At 37.6% G+C, this 21327-nt stretch overlaps 1 protein-coding gene across 4 annotated transcripts; it reads left to right on the top strand.

Moving 5' to 3' along the window:
* Positions 1-1089: 1089 nt before the first annotated feature.
* On the top strand, positions 1090-18971 carry LOC104246909 (cell number regulator 6-like). Of its 4 annotated transcripts, none has more exons than XM_009802815.2 (5): positions 1090-1303; positions 1389-1521; positions 16171-16285; positions 17671-17939; positions 18378-18971. In XM_009802815.2, the coding sequence occupies exons 2-5, from the start codon at positions 1414-1416 to the stop codon at positions 18603-18605; spliced, it is 720 nt and encodes a 239-aa protein (XP_009801117.1). In that variant the 5' UTR covers positions 1090-1303; positions 1389-1413; the 3' UTR covers positions 18606-18971. The 4 variants fall into 4 exon arrangements, with proteins under 4 accessions (XP_009801117.1, XP_009801119.1, XP_009801118.1 ...); XM_009802817.2 differs by having other exon boundaries at positions 1121-1303; positions 1408-1521; XM_009802816.2 differs by having other exon boundaries at positions 1121-1303; positions 1395-1521.
* The last annotated feature ends 2356 nt before the right edge of the window (positions 18972-21327 follow it).

Below are 21327 nucleotides of genomic sequence, written 5' to 3'. Positions count from 1 at the left end.
CTTCCTTCCTGATGTGATTTTTGTATCTTTTAAGTGGGGAATTGCTATTTGGGAGAACTGTACAAAAATGACAGGGTGGAGAAAAATAGCTTCCATGATTACCGTATATTAACCCGGAAGAAAAATAAGGAAAGAGAAACGAGAAAAAAGAAAAAAGAAAAGAAAAAGGAAGTATTTAAATCCCTTGATTTAAGACACAAATAATAGATTTGAGAGTCCTTTAAGGTGGATTGTATATATTTTATAACTAAAATGTATTTAGGCCGGGTAAATACCAAAACATGAACATTTTTCGTCATAAGATTTCAAATAGTGTATATGAATGAAAAAATTACATTTATTTAATGGAAATCTCTTGACTAAATCCCTAAGATTTATAGGTAAATCGAAGTGGGGAAATAGGAGGACCATTTGAGGAAATTCGAAAGACAGAAGAGTCTTAGTATAGGTAATATAAAATTCTATTATTTCGCCTACGTGGAGCACACATCGGATAGAATGTCCGACAAGGTCAGCGCGTGTATATACTTAACTAAGGTGTATGAGACATGAGGGTATTTAAATTCATTTATTCAAGTGTCGGGAGGTAATTAGGGGTAAGTATAGTGTGGGGAGGAAACTAATAATTAGTGCCAAATTTAAGAGTATGACGATTGTACCGTGTTATTTAATCACATATTTCAATAAAATATTATTGTTACAATTAGTGCTTAACAGGTTATTATTTATCTTTTAAATAACTTGATTGTTATATATTTAACTTATAGTATCACTTACACTATAAAGTAAACTTACATCGTCTATACAACTTGATCAAAAATTACCACAAATTACTTACTTTTCTTTGTTCAGAACTTCAGATCAATTAGTACTTATTGTATTAGGAGTTACATACAATTTTATTTTTTAAGTGATATGATATTTTTTTATATCAGTTAAATGATAGTATGATTATATAAATATTCTTAAACAGAAAAGAAAGCGAGAGATCTCCGCGGTGTGAGCTTCAAAGAAGTACTGCCTGTCTGCCTCGTGGCAGTAAATAATTGGCTAAAGTATGTAAAACACGCAAAGGAGGCGGTGTGCCGTACTAAGCATGATCCTTGAGCCTTAACAAAACAAAAAGGAAAAGTCGCCCAAAAGAAGGAACCTGCGATTTTCCCGTTGTAATAAACGCTGGAAGTTCTACAATAAGATAAGATAATCGTGACCGTACTAAATCCCAGCCTTCACTAATACTTAGCAGTTACTCGTTTGACTGACCCCTCTCGAAAGGGACGAACACTCAACCGACTGTTACAAGGTACCACGAAATCTTAATTTTCAAAACAAATTCTCTTTTGACTTCACTTTTGTTAGGTACCAATTTGGTTGCTGAAATTTGATAGTAATAGCTTTGCGGATCAGATTCAGATGGCGGAAGGAGGAAATCCGTCGAGGTATGTCAAGTTGACAAAAGATCAAGCGCCGCTTGAGGACATTAAGCCTGGCGAGCTTAATCAACCTATTGATGTCCCTCAGGTTTTTATTCTCCTTTTATCTCTTTGAATTTTTCGAAAATCCTCCTTGCATTTTTCAGTCAGTACATTATTTTAGTCATACATTTTTCTTAGTCACTTATAGTTATGCTTATATCGAATAAATCTGCGCACCACGGTTGGATTATATGGTCTCGCACTGAGTGTCGTAACTGCGAATTTTGCTTGCAGTTTTATCCAACTTTATCTGATATGTGTGGATCTGCAGTTTAGAGAAGTGGATAGGCAATGATGTCCAACGTTAGGCTCGTTATAGATAGTAAAGGATTTTCTTTGCGGAGGTTGTAAACGGTAAACTACTTATAGGCACCAAAACTATTGGAGTCTATCACGACTTGACTAGAGTTACCTTTCTTGTTTAATTGTGGTGTTTGGACAAATTCAATTGTGATACCTGAGGAAGTATTTAAATTGGTAGTCCTGGTGTCCAATGTTGCTAGTGTGTCATGTTTCCAAAAGATCAAATTGTGTGCTTCAATTGGACTAGGATTTTGTACATATGTTGCTCCATTATGGATTTCAACTTAATACCAATGAAAAGTAGTTTTTTTTTTTTGGGGGGAGGGGGGAGGTGGGGGAGCTTATTTGTTTAGTTAAATGAGCCAAAGTGTTTATCTTTCCACGAGCAAACGATCTTAAGCAATAACGGGCGCTTGCTTTTTCGAAGTGAAGCGGAATTTAAAAAAAAAAAAAATTAAAATAAATACTGCATAGACAACACATGTAATTGTAAGCAATTGTTCAATACTTCAATGTAGAAACTAAAGAGTAGCATCAATTAAAGCACAAAATGAGCATCCTATTCTTCTAAAAGATTGTCAAATTCTTGTATTCCACTATCATTATTATATTGCTCGTCATCTTCTTCAACTTCTTCTTCATCAACTAGGGACAAAGTAGCTGCCTCTTTTCCCTTCCTCTGTGAACTTGAAGTTGAAGTACTCCCCCTCAAACCATAAATCCTCTCCCCAATTCCACGCGTCTCCGCAACATCACCCCAAGTGAAATAAGAAGTTTCCTCAAATACTTCTTCATCTGCATGATCTTTCGGGACTCCAGTTAGACATTCATTAGCATCATCGATGTTGTCCAAACTAATTGGATCAATTACATTGCGAGCGTTGTAACGACGTCTCTATTTGACCAAAAGATATTGAAACCTTTTTTATTAAATCAATTAATGAGGATGAAGAGGTAAATCTTAGTCAAACATAATAAACTCCAGATCTATAAATGAATCAGAAAATGATGCATAAGATGAAATAGGGGTGATCAATCTTATCGAGGTTTTTCATTTCTTCTCTCATCGATTGATGGAGATGATTGTTGTACATTATCAATGGAAAATTGTTCTACATTCTTTTCACTAAGAAGATTACAGATGAGAGGAAAGAGAGAAAAAACCCTCCATTCTAGGAAGATCCTCTCCCTATATATAGTCATGGAGTCCTTGCTATGTTTTTGGGTCAAAGCACCTTCATACCACGTCCGTTTTCGTCGTTCCCTGAGTATTGTTCTTCGACTTAGCGGGCACTGTGAGTACGTGGTTTGGAGCAAGTCATGGCGTCTTTCCTTACCCCGCCATTTGGACGGGGTCCAGGTTGGATCGACCACAACAGTCAGATTTTGACCAATACAGTTAGTCTCTCCGTCTGCCGGGGTCGTCTTTTGTCGGGCCCGGTAGGCGGATTATGATTTTCGCTTATCTAAGAGAAATCTGATTATCTACCCCTGGGGTATGATTTTTAGATTCAAGTAACGTAACGACACCCTTTCGATATCTTTGAACCGTTGCGGCCGTTTCGGAACCGAAACATCGTTTAACTTGAAACGTTGTTCGTGGTTGCCGCCATTATGACACACGTTCCTAGGGGATTGAACCATTTCATGCCCCATCAGCTTTGATTGGCGACTCTTGGGTTTCGTGTTTGGGGAATTTATGTCTCTTATAAATAGAAGGAATGCACCATTTGAGTGACACACTTCCTTGCCTTTACTTGAAAGAACTTTGCGGACCTTCTTTTCTCTTGATACTTTGGATTTTTGATTTTCTCCGATTAGCTAAGAACTTTCATCTTTCCTTTTCTTTATCCCTTTGCTTTATCAAACTGATACAAATGGCTGGTTATTCTTCTCGCGCTGACCTCCCCACCACAATTCCGGTGCTGGAAAGCGATGTTCTGGCCACTGGAGGAGTAGTAGTGGTAGAAGATGAGGAGGTCTCGTCGATGGCTGAGATCTTGCGTCGCCCTGGGAAAACATGGAATGATTTCCACAGTCCCGCCGAGGAGGAACCGGAACCTGCTTCCTCCATCATAAATGAGGAGGGGATCGCAGAATTGAAGGCTAGGTGGGGAATTCCTCACTACGTCGAAATGCTGCCGGCGGTGGGGAACGACATAGTTCATTTTGACCGCCCAGGGTATTGCGCGTTCTACGCCTACCCGTTTATCGTTGGGTACACGCTTCCTCTCCCCCTCTTGGTGGTAGATTTTTGCCGCTTTTACTAGGTATGCTTGGCTCAACTTACGCCGTACCTACATAAATTGTTCCTCATGCTGCTCAAATTTGCGGAGCTTGCCGGTCGTGAGATCACTTTGGGCACGTGCTCAATATTTTCTCCCCTCAACTCATTCGTGGCACGATGATTCACATGCGCCACTGAGGGTTGAAGAGCTTGGTGGTGAAGATGGACGGCAGAGCCAATCGTCGCTTCTACGAGAATTACTTTTATGTGCGGATCGAGCACCTTGTGACGGATCCTACGGGGTTCCCTGAGAAATGGAACTTCGGATGTAAGTTCCTATACTTTTGGTCGGAATGATACTCGACTGCTTTCCTTTGGGTAGTACTAAACTGTTTATGTTTTTATAGTCGCGAAATTGCCTCCTGCACCCGTTGATGGTATCCGCGAGTGGGTGAACACCATCCTTCCTCATACGGCGGGGGTCCGCGCAAGGTTGTCCGTGTATGAGAAATATGGATGCAAGCCCCTTAGTGGTGAGTAATATCATTTTTGTTCGCTGTGCTTCCCCTTTCCCTTTTTACTTTGTTTCTTATGTGATGTTTGTCGATGTCAGGTAGAGTGTGGAGAGCGAGGGCTCCTCCACTAGCTTTTCGTCAGCCTACATCGTCTGCTCGCCTTGCCTTAGTGTCTACTGCCCGACCTTCATCGAGGGCCGCCTCAGTTGAATCTACGGCTGTGGCTGTGGTTGTCCGCACGGAGGCTACCCCTTGAACTAGGATTCCGACCCCGGTCACTTACCCAGCGGAGGAATCTTCCTGTGCCGCAGAAGGGGAGGGGCCGTCAAAGAGGCGGCGAGTGGAGTCTGAAGCGGCTCCTGCGGCTGTTATTTCGAACTTTCATCGAATTATTAACCCGTCGTTGTTCGATCGAGGTTGAACTCTTCTTTTTGGCGAAGGCCCTTGGCCTTAAGGGTGTTATTTCGAACTTTCGTCGAAATATTAACCCGTCGTCGTTCGATCGAGGTCGAACTCTTTCTTTTTGGCGAAAGCTCTTGACCTTAAGGGTGTTATTTCGAACTTTCATCGAAATATTAACCCGTCGTGGTTTGATCGAGATCGAACTCTTTCTTTTTGGCGAAGGCTCTTGGCCTTAAGGTTGTTATTTCGAACTTTCGTCGAAATATTAACCCGTCGTGGTTCGATTGAGGTCGAACTCTTCTTTTTGGCGAAGGCCCTTGTCTTTAAGGGTGTTATTTCGAACTTTCGTCGAAATATTAACCCGTTGTTTTTCGATCGAGGTCAAACTCTTTCTTTTTGGCGAAGGCCCTTGGCCTTAAGGGTGTTATTTCGAACTTTCGTCGTAATATTAACCTGTTGCGAGTCCCGATTTTTTGGAGAGTTGGGTATCTTCTGGGGAGTCCCGGTTCGCCTGATTTTATTTGCATCGGGGAGTGTGATGTCGGAGAGTAGAAAACGCTGTTGCTTTGCTCACACTCGTTTCACGCACATATTGGAGTTTTCCTGTCTGACCTTTTCGCTTTCCGGTCTGGAGATGTCATTGGTGGGTGGGACGATGAATTACACTTTGACCTCGGGGATTTCCCCCTCGTCGATCCGGTTTTTAAGTCCCCGGGAAGGTTCTCTTGGGACGCCTTCTTGGCGAGGGAGAGGGGGTATCACTTAAGGGGTATCAGTTCTTAGGAGTTGGGTTTGTCTGGTGGACGATATTTCGGTTGTTTTGTAGTAATTTCCCCTTCTTCAGTTGGGTTGTTTCCTTGCTCGCTCGCCTGCACGGTGCATGCGTTCTTGTTTGAGCAATCAGAAGGTGGGCTAGGATGATATTCTCCTTATCCCGATTCGATGAGTTGGTGAATGGAGGTGGATTTATGGCGTTGCTCGCTGGCGTTTTAATGGTTGATGGGGGCGTTGTTTTCTGAATTCGGTAACCGTATTCAGCTCTCTTTCCCTACCTTTCTTTTTGTGCCTTTGTCCTATGCGGGTTAGGCTCGTTTTGGCTGGTTCATAGGCTGCCCGGTGTGCGGGAAAGATGTTGGTTGCAATTTTTGCTTGTATATAACATCATGATCTAGGTTGGCCTGTGAAGTTTACTTACCGTTCTTTTTGGTGGGCGATGTTGTTTCCGGTTTTTGATCTGGAGGAGACTAGGAAGCTTTCACTAAGAAATCCCCACAGACGGCGCCAAATTGTTTAACCAAAAGATATTGAAACCTTTTTGATTAAATCAATTAATGAGGATGAAGAGGTAAATCTTAGTCAAACATAATAAACTCCAGATCTATAAATGAATCAGAAAATGATGCATAAGATGAAATAGGGGCCATCAATCTTATTGAGGTTTTTCATTTCTTCTCTCATCGATTGATGGAGATGACTGTTGTACATTATCAATGGATAATTGTTCTGCATTCTTTTCACTAAGAAGATTACAGAGGAGAGGAAGGAGAGAAAAAGCCCCCCATTCTAGGAAGATCCCCTCCCTATATATAGTCATGGAGTCTTTGCTATGTTTTTTGTCAAAGCACCTTCATACCACGTCCGTTTTCGTCGTTCCCTGAGTATTGTTCTTCGACTTAGCGGGCACTGTGAGTACGTGGTTTGGAGCAAGTCATGGCATCTTTCCTTACCCCGCCATTTGGATGGGTCCCGGTTAGGTCGACCACAACAGTCAGATTTTGACCAATACAGTCTCAATATTCTATTGTACTTAATGAAGACTAGATCATTGAGACGCTTCAAGGTTAGTTTGTTCCCCTTGTTGGTATGAATCTGCAAATAATAAGTAATTAGTAAGATTAAGACAATTGAGATATAATTTAATTATCTCAATATACTAAATCTTTCTTCTTAGTTCTTACATGTTCAAACACGCTCTAATTCCTTTCACACCCGGATGAGCTACATGTTAGACTTAGAACCTTGATGTCAAACTTTTGTAAATCTGGAGCGGAATGGCCATATTGCTTCCACCATTCAACTGTAGAAGTAGAACAAATTTTCAAAACATAATATTGATAAAGAAATAACTTATTAACTATAAAGCAACATATAAGCACTCGCTCACATGGTGACTTCATCTTTCTTTGTCTAATTGCCATGCTTTTCCAAAAAGTTGCTCAGTATTCCTATAAGTACTAAATTGCTCTGTTATTTTATCTTGCACGGATACATTAGGTATCAACTTTTCAATACATTCAATGTATCCATTCCACAAAGGTTCATCTCCTAAAATCTTCTCTTTATTGTCATAAAATAGTTCCGGGTTCAAAACAAGTCCAGCTGCATGCAAAGGGCTGTGAAGCCGATCATCCCACCTTTTATCTATGATCTCAAAGACTCTTTTGTATTTTCTTTGATCACTAAAAGAGGCTTGAATAGCCTCCTTTGCCCTATCCATTGCTTCGTACATGTAGCCCATTGGTGGCCTTTGCTCCCCATCTACCAAACGAAGCACTTTAACTAAAGGACCACCAATCTTCAATGCATGAACCACATTGTTCCAGAATGAAAGAGAAAGTATAATATCTGCAGATTCTCTCCCTTGAGCTTCTCTTTCATAGGCATTGTTAGTGTACTCGTCTGAAACAAACAACTTATCAAATTGGTTTTTTGCTCATACATCCTATACAAAGTCAAGAAAGCGGTAGCAAATCTTGTCTTTGCAGGTTTCACCAAGCTTCTTTGTTTAGTGAATCTCTCCATCATATTCAATAACAAAGGCCTTTGAACAATATAGGAATGCACTCTAATTGCCTGATTAAAGACTGAACTGAAGGGTCTTTCCTTGAAAATGTCACCGAAGATCAAATTAATGCAATGTGCTGCACACGGAGTCCAATAAATATGCTGGTACCCAACAAACATCAAATCACCAGCTTTAACATTTTCACTGGCGTTGACAACTTGAACAACATTCTGCTCCAATAGAGTCTATTGTACTCTTGAACAAGGAGTACATTTTGGTTGAATCAGTCGAAGAGTCGCTTGCATCAACAGAATCAAGAAACAGGCTTCCCTTAGGAGAATTCACCAAGATATTGATGATCATTTTTCCATTTCTTGCCGTCCACTTATCCATCATAATGGAACAACCAAACTTGTTCTATTCTACTTTGTGCTCCTCCACGATTTTGTTCACCTCTCCCACCTTTTTTTTTAGATATGGACCTCTAACTTCATGATAAGTTGGAGGCTTCATTCCTGGACCATATTGGCCTACGACCTCAATAAAAGCAGAAAAAGTGTTAGTATAATTAACACAATTAAAAGGAAGACTTGCATCATACATCCACCGCGCAAACTTTGTAACTGCACGATCCCTCAAAATCGCTTTGGCATCAATTTGAGGATTACCACTTTTTCCTCCCTTATCTCTAGATTTTTGCGGGAAGTAACAATCTATAGGACCTTTGGTCTTGCCAGTAGATCCACAACTAGAAGACATTGGTTGCATCCTTCCCCGCTTTTGTGATTTTGGTAGAAACGACGAAGCATCGTCACCTTCTTCTATTTCATCATCGTCATCATCAAGATTATACAGTTCTAGTTCATGAATCATTTGAGTCTTTCTCTCTCTTTTTTTTTGAAGGAATGCTTTCAATTCAGATGTTCTACTAGAAATATTCTTGTTATTGCTTCGACTCCTTCACATGCAACGGAACTTTAGGACAAGATGTGACATTTGGATCACCACCGATTAGATGCGCTTTTTGACGATAGATTCCCTCATTTGAAATCTTGTCACAAAAAAGACATCTAATTGCCATCTTGTTGGTCTCGCTAACTCTTTCAGAGTAAGCCCAAGCCTGGTCTTTCCTATCTTCTTTTGATGCCATTAAAAGAACAACTACATAACACATAAGAAAGCAATAAGAACTAAGAATAAAGGATAAAAATAAGAGGAAGGCCAGTATGGTTTTGTTAAAAACTGGGCAGAGAAAGAAGAACCTAAGGTTTGGCATCAATCCTTCCATTGGTAATTATGCGAGGAAGCGAGCGCTTTCTCTAACGCTGATCGGTATAATCCTTCCATTGGTAATTATGCTAGAGTCTATTTAATCTTTATCTCGTCAGTTTAATACACATGCAACTATACAATGGATAAGTAAAGGAACTTCTATGTTTTTATGTTCGCGGCAGTGAGATTGTGATATATTGTAGCCAATTAGACATCTAGGTTCCAGCTAAGCTGAAGCATATAGTACTTCTTTAAGCAAGGTAAAACTACTCTTTGGCAAATGCTGAGTATGCGTTTATGATGGGTAGTTCTTTAGATTACACTCTTTGTTCCATCGAATATAATATCTACTTCATACTAGTAATCATATTTATTTGACAAAGTTTTAGAAAGAGTAAAGGACATTTATCTTTGTAAGGGAAGAAGATGATGGAAATGACTCGGACGTATTTAGTAAATTGTTCATTTCTCCGAACTGATGGTTTGGCTCTGATACTGAGATAATAACAAAGTAAGACATTAAGTATTCAAGATAATAACAAAGACACTAAGTTAACTTAATAATTATAGATACGAAAGTTTTCCTGCAAATGGGCTGGCTTCAACATCTAGAGGATGGCTTGCCAAGCTACGGAAACGATAAATTTGCTTGTAGTTGCAAAAGTTTTTTTACCAATGGGCTGGCTTCAACATCCAGAGGATGGCTTGTCAAGCTACTCAACTCGGAAAATTTTTGTACTACAACCAATTTCAGCTGTTATAACCCAAGTTGCTCGGACATGGGTGCGGGTGTCAGACACGGGTGTGAATCTAGAAGTCGGATCCTTCGAGATGTAAATTCTAAGATTCGGGGATACAGATCCTAGTACAGATATTGGTGCGGGGATTCAGCTAAAAATAATTCAAAAAAATAAAAAATTAAATAATCTCTAAATTGTGAGAAATTTTGTGGAATACTTACGTATAGCTTGTAAAGTGTGGATTTCTTTTTCATTCTCAAGTTGTAGATAAGTAAATAAGTAAATGATTGATTTCCTAAATAAAATATGTTATTTTCTTCAAATATACCCTAGTTTTGGTTATGATTTTGGGAATCAAATTGTATCTCGTCTTGAATTTTTCCGCCCGTCATGGTCAAAGTACCCAAAATTGTTTGACCAGATCCTGTAGGGATCCCATACCCACACCCATACTAGTGTTGTGTCGACACGGATACGGCACCTAAACTGCCGTGTCGGAGCAACTTAGATTATAACTCAGAAAACGTTCGTACTATAATAAGCTAACTTTCTTAGAGTATTATTACTCTATTTTCATATAAAGATCGGTCTTTTTATCCAATTCGAAAGAAAGAGCAAGAGAGAAATCTAGAAAGAACTCTAATATAACACAATGATTTACAATGGCTACTAGATGATCTTCCCAGTACTACACAGCCTCCTTTATATAGGGGTTAAAAGGTTATTACAAGACAAACCTATCTTACATGGAAATCTTATCAACAACTGGGTCCCCTTAGACATGTGAATGACCATAGTAAAACAACTATTATACATAACAATGCTTGTGAAAGTATGTGAAAGAAGGGTAATATACATGACAAAGCATGTGGAAGCGTGTGAAACCGGGGTCATATGTATGACAAAGCATGTGAAAGTATGGTGATATATATGACAAAGCATGTGAAAGTGGGGTGATATATATGACTCGACACCCAACTATTCCGAAGAAGACTATCCCCCGATATTTGTGAACCAGTCAAAGGAACGAGAAATGTCTGAAATAAATAAGGATCAAGATGGCATGACAAATGAACTAATTCCAGAAAGTAGACAAGAATCCATGGAATCAAAAGCAGTCGTAACTGGTTTCCACACTTTTACCTTGGATGACGTCAAAGTTTCAAAATGGTCCTAAAAATCATCTCGCCGTACCAAGAAAAAATTCCCGTATTTTATACTCTCCTGGCTCCACTTTCACATGCTTTGTTATATATGTCACCCCACTTTCACATACTTCCACATGCTTTGTCATGTATATTACCCCTCTTTCTCATGCTTTTACAAGCATTGTCATGTATAATAGTTGTTTTACCTAAGGTCTAAGTTACTCGGACACGGGTGCGGATTTAGAGGTCGGATCCTTCGAGATCTAAATTCTAAGATTAGGGGATACAGATCCTAGTACGGATATGGGTGCGGGGATTCGACTAAAAATAATTCAAAAATAAAAAATAAAAAATTCTCTAAATTATGAGAAATTTTGTTGAATACTTACCTATAGTTTGTAAAATGTGGATTTCTTTTTTATTTTCAAGTTGTAGATAAGTAAATGATTGATTTCCTAGATAAAGTATGTTATTTTCTTCAAATTTACCCTAGTTTTGTTTCTGATTTCGGGAATCAGATTGTATCTCGTCTCAAATTTTTCCGTCCGTCATATTCAAAGTACCCAAAATTATTTTACCAAATCCGGTACGAATCTCATACCCACACCCATACGACCCTAGTGTCGTGTCGACACGGGTGCGACACCTAAACTGTCGTGTCGGAGCAACTTAGCCTAAGGTCCTCCACATGTATAAGGGACCCACTTGTAGATAATATTTCCATGTAAGATAGGTTTGTTTTACAACCTCTTAGCCCCTATATAAATGAGGCTATGTAGTACTTGGAAGATCATCTAGTAGTTAATGTAAATCTTTGTGATATATTATATATGAGCTCCTTATAGATTTCTCTCTTGTTCCTTCTTTCGAAATGGATGGAAAAACGGATTCTTTTATGAAAGTGGAACAAGAATACTTTAAGACAGTCACCTTGTTCTAGTATGAATGTTTTCAGAGTTATAACCGCTAAAGTTGGTTGTAATATAGAAGTTTTGAGTGAGTAGCTTGACAATCCTTCCTCTGGATGTTGAACTCAATACATTGGTAGGAAAAATTTTGCGACTATAAGCAAATTCACTATTTGCGTAGCTTGGCAAGCCATCGTCTGGATGTTGAAGCCAACCAATTTATAGGAAAACTTTAATGTCTATAATTATTAAGTTAACATGCTTAGTGTCTTACTTTGTTATAATATTGCTTCATAGGGAAGCCATGTGCTTCGGATAATAACATGCAAAGTGATGAAGTGTTCGGTTCTTGAACCTAGAAGTAGTTGGATTAATATCAGTGTTATTGTTTATTAGATACTAAAGTTAGTTATTTTAATTCCAGTTTGATCATTATATTACCGAATTAATATAGAAAGAATTACGGCCCATGTCACTTGGCCTAACAGCCCAACCGAAAATGGCCCAGATTTGAAGCTCTTACCCTATTTAGCCCATATTGTACATAACTTGAAAGAAACTTTTCAGCCTTTAGCCCATTATTAAAGACACACTTTTAGGGTTTTTATTATTTTCTTCTTTCTTCATTCCCAGCACACCAAATTCTCTCTCACCGCCTCTCGCTTCTTTCTTTCCAACCCACATAGATCCCTCATCCTCTCTTAACCTAACCCCCGCTATTCCCCCTCCCCTACCCCCTACGCAGTGCTGCCATTAATGGCTCGAAGAAGGCTCGGGCTCCTACTCCATCGTCCATGGTGGCAAGTAGAAGAATATTGAAGATTTTTGAAATTGGGTCTGACTCTTTGCATTTTGAAACCTTAATTTCCAATGTCTGGTCGAGCTCCGAGGAGAAAAGATCGGAAGCTAAATCAATCTTCAACACGATGAAGCAGAAAGCTCCAGACTTGCTTGTTCTTAAGCTTGTTGACCTTCTTGGCTCATCGCAAGTTATTGATTCCCGTGATATGTGTGTTTTCCTCCTTGAAGTCTCGAATCTGAAATTGGGTGTATCGTATCTGTGCGTTGAATGCCGAATCGTTGGCGCAAAATTGCTAACCTATAAATGAGTTGAATCATCAAATACCTTCTACTATAACTCGAGGCTTGGATAAAAATCATAACTATGTAGCAGTTTGTATAAACATTGTATAATAGTGTACAATTGTGTATATGAATGTACAAACACTCATCCTTGAAGTCTCGAATCTGAAATTGAGTGTATCGTATCTGTGTTGAATTCCGAATCGTTGGCGCAAACTTGCTAACCTATAGACGAGTTGAATCATCAAATACCTTCTACTACAACTCGAGGCTTGGATAAAAATTATAACATGTAGCAGTTTGTATAAACACTGTATAATAGTGTACAATTGTGTATATGAATATACAAACACCTCTTATACACTATTATACATGTTTATACAAGTTATACCGTATTGTATAATTGTGTATATTTGTTTATAATGTTGTATAATTATATTTTTTTTTTCCAGTTTATAAGGATGTATATACATTGTTAGTGTGTAAGAGGCCTCTACGGAAGTTTGACACTTCCTTCTCTTCTTCTTTTTCGTGTATGTGCTGTATAAAAAAGATTTGTACGCGTTGGAGGGATTCTACAATTCATTTACCAAGTTTTTATTTTTCTTTTATCATGTTGGATTGCTTCAGCAATTGCACATAATAGTGTATGCAAACAACTGGTTGTATAAAGAGAGAGCAATAACCGTAGTTGATTGTGTGAAATAAGCTGTCTTTCGGAAATTAGCCTATTATTTTTGGGCTATAGATTTGCAAAGTGGTATCTAGGCTATTATGTTGCAAGTCAGGTGTGTGAGTTGTATTTATGTGAAATTATCCCATTAATATATGGTTGGTACTTTCTAATGTTGTGCACTGTCTGCTTTTTTTCTTCCTCCTCTCTGTTACCGGTGAGTTTCTACTTTCATTTCTGCTCAACTTTTGTTTTCAATCTTCTGGTTCTCTGCTTAATCCCTCTTCTTTTTTGGTCTCTTTTGGAATTCTTTTGTAACTTTTTGCTCTTCGCTACTAAGAAGTAAGGAAATAAACAGATACTAAAAACATGTTTTGCAAATGGTTTTCTTCCTTTTTCCTTGCATCTTCCTTTTTCCTTAAAAGAACATGTGCAACATATACTCATCAGTTCCTCATTGTATTAGCGATGTGAGCCTGATTGAATTTGTATTGTACGTAACTGGGATATTTTTGTGGGGCATGTGTTTCAATCCTGCTTTAAAAATAAAATTTCAGGTATGACTTTGTCTAATTTTCAGCAAGTCTGCGCTATATGTGTTAGCTTGTTGGTATATGATTATAGAAGTATGAAATTTTTTTACTTTTTATTATTTTATTTTTTGGTTTCTTCATTTGAGACCCTGTCACTATTTTTGTTGCTGGGTTAAGTTCCAGATACCATTAAATTGCTTGTTCTTTTGTTTGATTTTATGGGTATTCACCAAATTTAGGCATCATTGTAGTATATGTCTCCCTTATTAGTTTTTTCTTCTTTCATTGATCCGTCTTTGAATTGCCAAACTAATATTCTTTATCCCTTTTTCTTGAAATTCAAATACGTTGAAGAGTGAAATATTAGAGAAACAAGATAAAATCAGAAGTTTGTGGGGGAAGATCTAAAGATTTACTCAAATAATTAATAAACTGTAACATAAATTTGATTAAAAAATGGAAGTGTCTCGAGTTGGGAAGAAAGAAACATTATTTTGACAGCAAGTGGTAATTTTTACCGCTTGTGTTCATAGGATTAAGTTGTAAGTTTACCACGCTGTGTGTTTGTGCCCTTTTGCTTGTTGAACAAAATTAGTCATGTTAGATTGACTCTCTCCACAGCCTTAATTATTTAAGTTCTCATTTTTACAACCACCGAGTCTACACTCGTCGACAAGATATAAGAATCATCTTCATTCCCCAAATGAACAACTTACATGTCTATCAACACATTAGCTAATTAAACATCCACAGCCCTTTGCAGCCCATCCACAACATCACAAGCCATCGGTGCACAATGATACCGGGTGCTCAACATCACATATGAACGAATAGGAAATTGCAGGCTTCAAGCTGAAACAAGGCCGCACAATAATGAAAGAAAGAAGGCGAATTTCCTAAATGCCCTGTAGCCTCTCGAAGATAGATGCAGACGTCATCCACCGATCTGCAAGACTCTACTAGACACTTGTTCATGACTCGTAGAACCTATGAACCTAGTTTTTTAATAAATAGTACTAGGGAGGTACTACAAAAGCATAAAAGGCTGGGTTGTCCAGCATATTGTGCCTACACCATGAATACAGAGAATTTAGACATCTATTCTTTACAAAAGAAGAATGTTGCATCATTCACCACATAATATCTATTATTCCTTTCCAACCATATGGTCCACTTGATTCATAATGGGATAGTATTCCACGTTTGATTCTTTTCCTTCTCAATTGTTTGTCCCTGCCAGTAAGAAAGTAGACTTCACACATCTTGGGGTATCACTCAGAAAACTCATTTCCTTTGTTTCCATAGTATCTTCCAAGCCAGTTAATCTCCAGTTCCTTGATTGATTTGCAGCAGAGCATAGTAGCTTATTACTGAATAGCATCCATTGTTGCTTGCGAACCAAAACTGAGAATCCATCTTGTTAACATCAGGAGAAATATGCCCAAACAATTCAATAGTTGAGTTATTTCATCCCATATCCAATCATTAAAACCCCTTTCAAAAATCAGCTGCCATTCGGGGAGTATGCATATGTGGGGTCATAACATGCAGATATTGGAGAGTTGTATCGAAATATATTATGGAATATGCATCACACACAGAAAGGTATTTGCTACTAAGTTGTAGGCAGCTATTCTGCTTAAGGAAACAATCGGACAAGTATTTCTTTTTAGTTTTGATTAAAAAAAAATCACAAATTGGCTGGGTTTAGCTGATTTTTATTTAATAATGATGGTTAGCGTCAGTCTTGTATTCTATTATTGTTAGATTTCCATCACTACATGTTGTTCCTTTCGCCTCGTTTTCATGTTTATCTTGTTTTCGTTGTTGTTTGTTGTTATTGCTTTGTTTTCATTTTTTCTTGTGCCGAGATTCTATTGGAAACAACCTCTATACTTTCACGGTAGGGTAAGGTTTGCGTACTCACTACCCTCCCCGAACCCACTTGTGGGATTATACTGGGTTTGTTGTGTATTTAATAATAACTGTATTGTTCCTTTTACAAACTTCTCCATCAAAACTTTTATGTTACTTGTACTATTGTTTGGTCCTCCTTTATCATGCTTTCTATTGCAAATGTCATGTGTCATCCACTTCATTGGGCAGTTAGCTGTTCGGAAGTGCCACGAGTGTGGACAGCCGCTGCCTGAGAGTTTTGAGCCACCTGCAGACGAGCCTTGGACAACTGGGATTTTTGGATGTGCAGAGGACAAAGATAGTTGTAAGTTCTTTTTTTTATTTAGGTTCGCGCCATAAATAATTGGTAGCCTTTGCTGGTGTTGTTTACTATGTAGTTGTTGCACTATTCCTGAGGCTTGAAATGACATTGGATCAGATGATGAATGGTATCTAAAACTGTCATTTTGTCTTTTAACTTAGGAAGTGTTAATCCTTTTTTTGTCAATTAAAGAAAATTTATTAATTACCAAGTAGCTGTACAAAACCAAGGGCAAACACCAGTTTAAGCCCTTCTCAAAACATGTCCCATTTAACTATCCGCTTCCTATACAAAAACTATAAAGAAACCTACAGAGAGAAAACAAACTTAGAAAGTTTTCCTTTATCTCTAACTTTGATGCATAAAGTAGTCTTCAGATTATGCAGTAGGAAGTGTTAATCTTTGTATTATTCCAATTTTCCCAGTTTATGTGCAATATATATTTGAATCTATTCGCTTATAAGTATTATATAGTGGATTTCTCTAAGTTGGAGTTATTTCTTGTCTGCTACAGAAAGCTATAAAGGCTCGTGAGTAATGATATCTAAAACAACTAGTATTCTTTGTCTTTATTCATTATCTGTGATTTCATTCAGAACACTTTCCTGTCCTGTTTTTATATTGTTAAACAAAAACAAAGGTGGTTTCTCTGATCACCCACCCAAGGGTGGGTCCTAGTGGTCAATGAAGTGGGTGAAAGCCTTGGATAAAGGGTTCAAATCCTAGCAAAGACAAGAAACACTTGGTGATTTCTTCTCCCCCCGCCTAAGCCTTGGTGGGTAGAGTTACCTGGTGTGTTGGCGGGAGGTAGCAGGTACCTGGTGAAGGTAGCAGGGTGAAATTATCGAGGTGCGTACATGGCTCAGACAACACCATTATCGGGAAAAAACAATGGTGGTTTTCTGAACTTAAATCTCCAGATCCAGTTGTGGCTGACCAAGTGTGGCTGGTTTGTCTGTCTTGTAAGTGGCTGGCAGTTTCACACAAGTATGGTTTGTTACCTGCCATTCTGGTTTTTGGTTACTATGTACGTATTAAACTGGTCCTAGGAGGTGAACTCTAGGCGCTAAAGCTGCTGCTTGTTTATCTGTTGATTAATTTATCTGAAATGCATTCAAAACTATACAAGTTGGAAAAGCATGCTCTTTGTAATAAAGTGACAATAATCTTCAACTAGTGCTTGGATACCTTTTTAATATGCAAAAATTATGTTTTCTGTTAAGCTAGTGTTGTGGTTATTTACTATTTTGCTGGGCTTGACTTCTGGCATTCTCCAGCATCTCTGAGTAGATATCTGCATCACATTCTTAATTATGAGGTATGCATTTTTGTCAATCTATGCGCCACACATGCTTCTTCTGACACTGACTGTTTAATTACCTATATAGGCTGGAGAGGACTTTTCTGTCCATGTGTCTTGTTTGGGCATAATGTTGAGAGCCTGAGAGATGATGATACTCCTTGGTCTACTCCTTGCATTTGTCATGCCATTTTCATTGAGGGTGGCATTGCGGTTGCAGCTGCAACAGCAGCATTTCATGGTATTGATCCAAGGACGTCATTCCTCATTTGTGAAGGTTTATTATTTAGTTGGTGGATGTGTGGCATATACACTGGTCTGGTTCGGCAGTCACTGCAGAAGAAGTATCATCTCAAGGTAGAGACACTTTATTTTCTGTCTGATACACGATATTATGCATAATTGGCTTCAATTCCTGTACTCATGGCCTTGATTAAGTTGATTGACAGTTATTTATTTACACCCAAAAAATAACCTGTGATTTCATTCTAGCCAAATTTCGAGTTGGTAATTTTTGTTGGCTATGGACGAAAAAAATTCCTTTATTGGCTTAGGACTTAAACTGTCTCAACTCTCAAACGAACTGTAATTTCTCGTGGTGTCCGAGAAAAGACATCTTTTTAAGTATATCATTGCATTAGATTTAGAGTTTTTCGAGTGAGAAAAGGTAATCTGACCTCTCATCAGTTTGTCCTGAGCTCACTGCTGGGGCATGAGACAGATTTCATGTCTACCGCTAGTATTGCTTTTTTGTCAGAGTACCATGTGCTATATGCTAATTTCTCAACGATGCAGAATTCGCCCTGCGACCCCTGCGTGGTGCATTGCTGCCTGCACTGGTGTGCCTTGTGCCAGGAGCATCGGGAGATGAAGAATCGTTTGTCAGATAATATTGCCATGCAAATGACAATAGTTAACCCTCCACCTGTTCAGGAGATGAATGCTGCTGGTGACAACCGAGAATCTGGACCTTCCTCTGCAAATGGGGTCGAACAAACTAACCTTGAGATGCAAGCTCTATGAAAGTCATTCGCTGTGCTGTAAATTTTCTAAATCAGGTATAGTTCAAACAGGGCGCGTTTTTTGCTACAGGCACAGCAGATCTGGAGCTATGTTTATACAGATCAGAATGGAAAAATCAAGTCTTTTTATAAGGGTATGGTTCATCATGCATGTAAAATTTTGTGGTGAAAACTGAAATGTGTTGTTTTTCGATGTTCAGGAAAGAAGTTAGGGGAAGGTGAACTTTTAGACGCACAAATTAGGCTATTATAATGTATTTTATTATCTGCTGAAAATGCTTAGGACACCCTGCACTAATTTTCAGAAGAAGTTGAACTACATTATGATAAAGTTCCACTCATAATCAAAACTCTTTTGTTCTTTTAATCACAGATTCATATACTCCAGTAAAATGGAACTTTTTTGGCGATTTTACGCATGTGTTTAGTTCCATACGTACCAAATGAATACACAAGTTGTAGAGCATCTCGTAAAATAAATTTTTGACTTTCATTCACAAATGAAATGGACTTCATTACACAGAACTTTTACAGCTCGCGTATATATGCTTTCTTATCCGCTTATTGGGGAGCAGTGCACGTTCAGTAAAAGGAATAGGAAGTTGTTGAAGCATTAATGTATAGTACAATCACTTATTTCTTGTGTTTGTCAATTCAGTTGATTTTTGCGCAATTCTGTATCCTTTAATTTATGATTATCGAAAATACTGGGAGACCTAATAATGACGTCAATATATCTTGAAACATAGCAAATTAGGAATGTATACGATTTGACTAAATTACACAATAATGTACTTCATAAGTGGACCTTGCACTATTTTAGCCTAGTTACAAGTTTGCAAATGTGTAGCCAAACATCAATAAGACCTTTTCTTTTACCATTCCCTCTAACTATAACAACCTGATCTTTTTTTTATCACCTACCTACCATATTGTAGAGCTCTCCTCATTTTTCACCCATAAATATTTAATTTAATTAATAAAAAAGTATCATATGCAAACAAAAAATGAAAACGAAAATCAGTTCCCTATTTTTAGTGTAACCATTAATCAAGATACTCAGTCAACACTCATTCATGCCTTCTCCCATAACCAATATTTCTCCGAATTATTTTTTTCGTTTACTTATTTTGTGTATCTTTAGGCGTGAAATATCCGTGAGTTTTTATTCTCTTTTTTCCTCGAGTTTATACATACCTATCACAATTACAAAATGCAAAATCAGACGCGAGAAACCTAAAATCTCATTTCGTTCAATTCTAATTTCTTAAATTTTGATTATGATTTTGTGAGAAATTTAGAGTGGATATTGTTTGAACTTATTAGAAATAGTCTAAGTAGGTTGTATACATTGTTTGAAGTTATTTGCTAGAGATTTAGACTTTTATACAATAATTGCAAGTGAAAATCGTACAAAAAGTTCATCATAGATGCTTATACACTTTTATACAAAGAGGTACATTATGTATATAGTTGTATAAAAGTGTATAAAGATGTATAATCACAGTAGTAAAAAGTTTCGTGATACACTATGTATATAGGTGTACAAGAAGAATGAGAAGAAGAAGAAAATGTGAGAAATTTACCAAATACCTGTAAATAATGTATCAACCTTGTATAAAATAGTGTATTTTATACACTTTATATACTATTTATATATTATTATACAAATGAATCCTAACAATGGAGCTTCACGAGTTCTTCTTCTTCCTTGAGTATCCTCTGAAATTTAACTCAAATCCAGCATAAATATACTCCAAATCACTTGAAATTTAAGTTTTGAACTCCTGTTGATAATTCCAATCAATTGGGACAACACCCATTCCAAACAACTAACAAATCGAAAAACCCAATTTTCTGAAATCGAATCTTTGAACCATAATTGACAAAATTACAGAATAATGCACTTTATAAGAGATTATCATCTTTGAATCTGGAAGAAAAGTTGAAGGAGAATAACAATAGTAGAAAATTTTTTGGGTGCAAAGGCGTGACATGGGAAGAAGAAGAAGAAGACGAAGAAAAAAAAGGTGGGCTAACTGATGAGTTGTTGGGCCAAGTGTGGGGCGCCCCTTTTGACCTGTAACCGCTTTATTTTTCTGTTTGCACTCGTGCCCGTTTTTTTTGTTAAAAGCCTTTTAAAAAGACTATTTTGCCCTTCTTTATTAAAAGACTACTTTCTCTCTAAGTATGCGCTAGTCCTCTACTGTCTCTGTCTCTCTCTCCCGTTATTTGCATTTTTTGATTTGTTCTTTTCTGAAATCAAACGGTTTTCGCCATTGTTTTTGATTTTTCAACTGCTAGTCGTCGTTGTTATTATTCCCCAATAACATTACGATTTAATCACATGTATATTGCATTAACTTTCTGGGTTCTATTTTAGTATTAATTTTTACGATTTAATTTCTGGTTTTGGTTTTGATAGTCATGTATTTATGATAAAATAGTTTCTTAGGGTTTAGATTGATAAGTGCATTAGTTTTACTTTTACGATTGTGTTTTTAGGTTTCTTGAACGTGTATTTGTGTTGTTGATGAAAATTCTACAAATTCTTCAGTGATTAGACGTCGAAATTTTTAAAAATTTTGAGAGTTAAATAGATGATACGATTAAAGTGTGAAGTTTATAATACTTCAATGATACCTTAGATAGGAGCTGAAGTTTTGTTTCATGTTTTGTGTTTTTTTTTGTTATATTTTTTATGAACTTCAGCATTATTTCTG

Source organism: Nicotiana sylvestris, chromosome 3 (assembly GCF_000393655.2).
Source record: "Nicotiana sylvestris chromosome 3, ASM39365v2, whole genome shotgun sequence".
NCBI lineage: Eukaryota > Viridiplantae > Streptophyta > Magnoliopsida > Solanales > Solanaceae > Nicotiana > Nicotiana sylvestris.
This window is presented reverse-complemented; position numbering and strand designations above follow the sequence as displayed.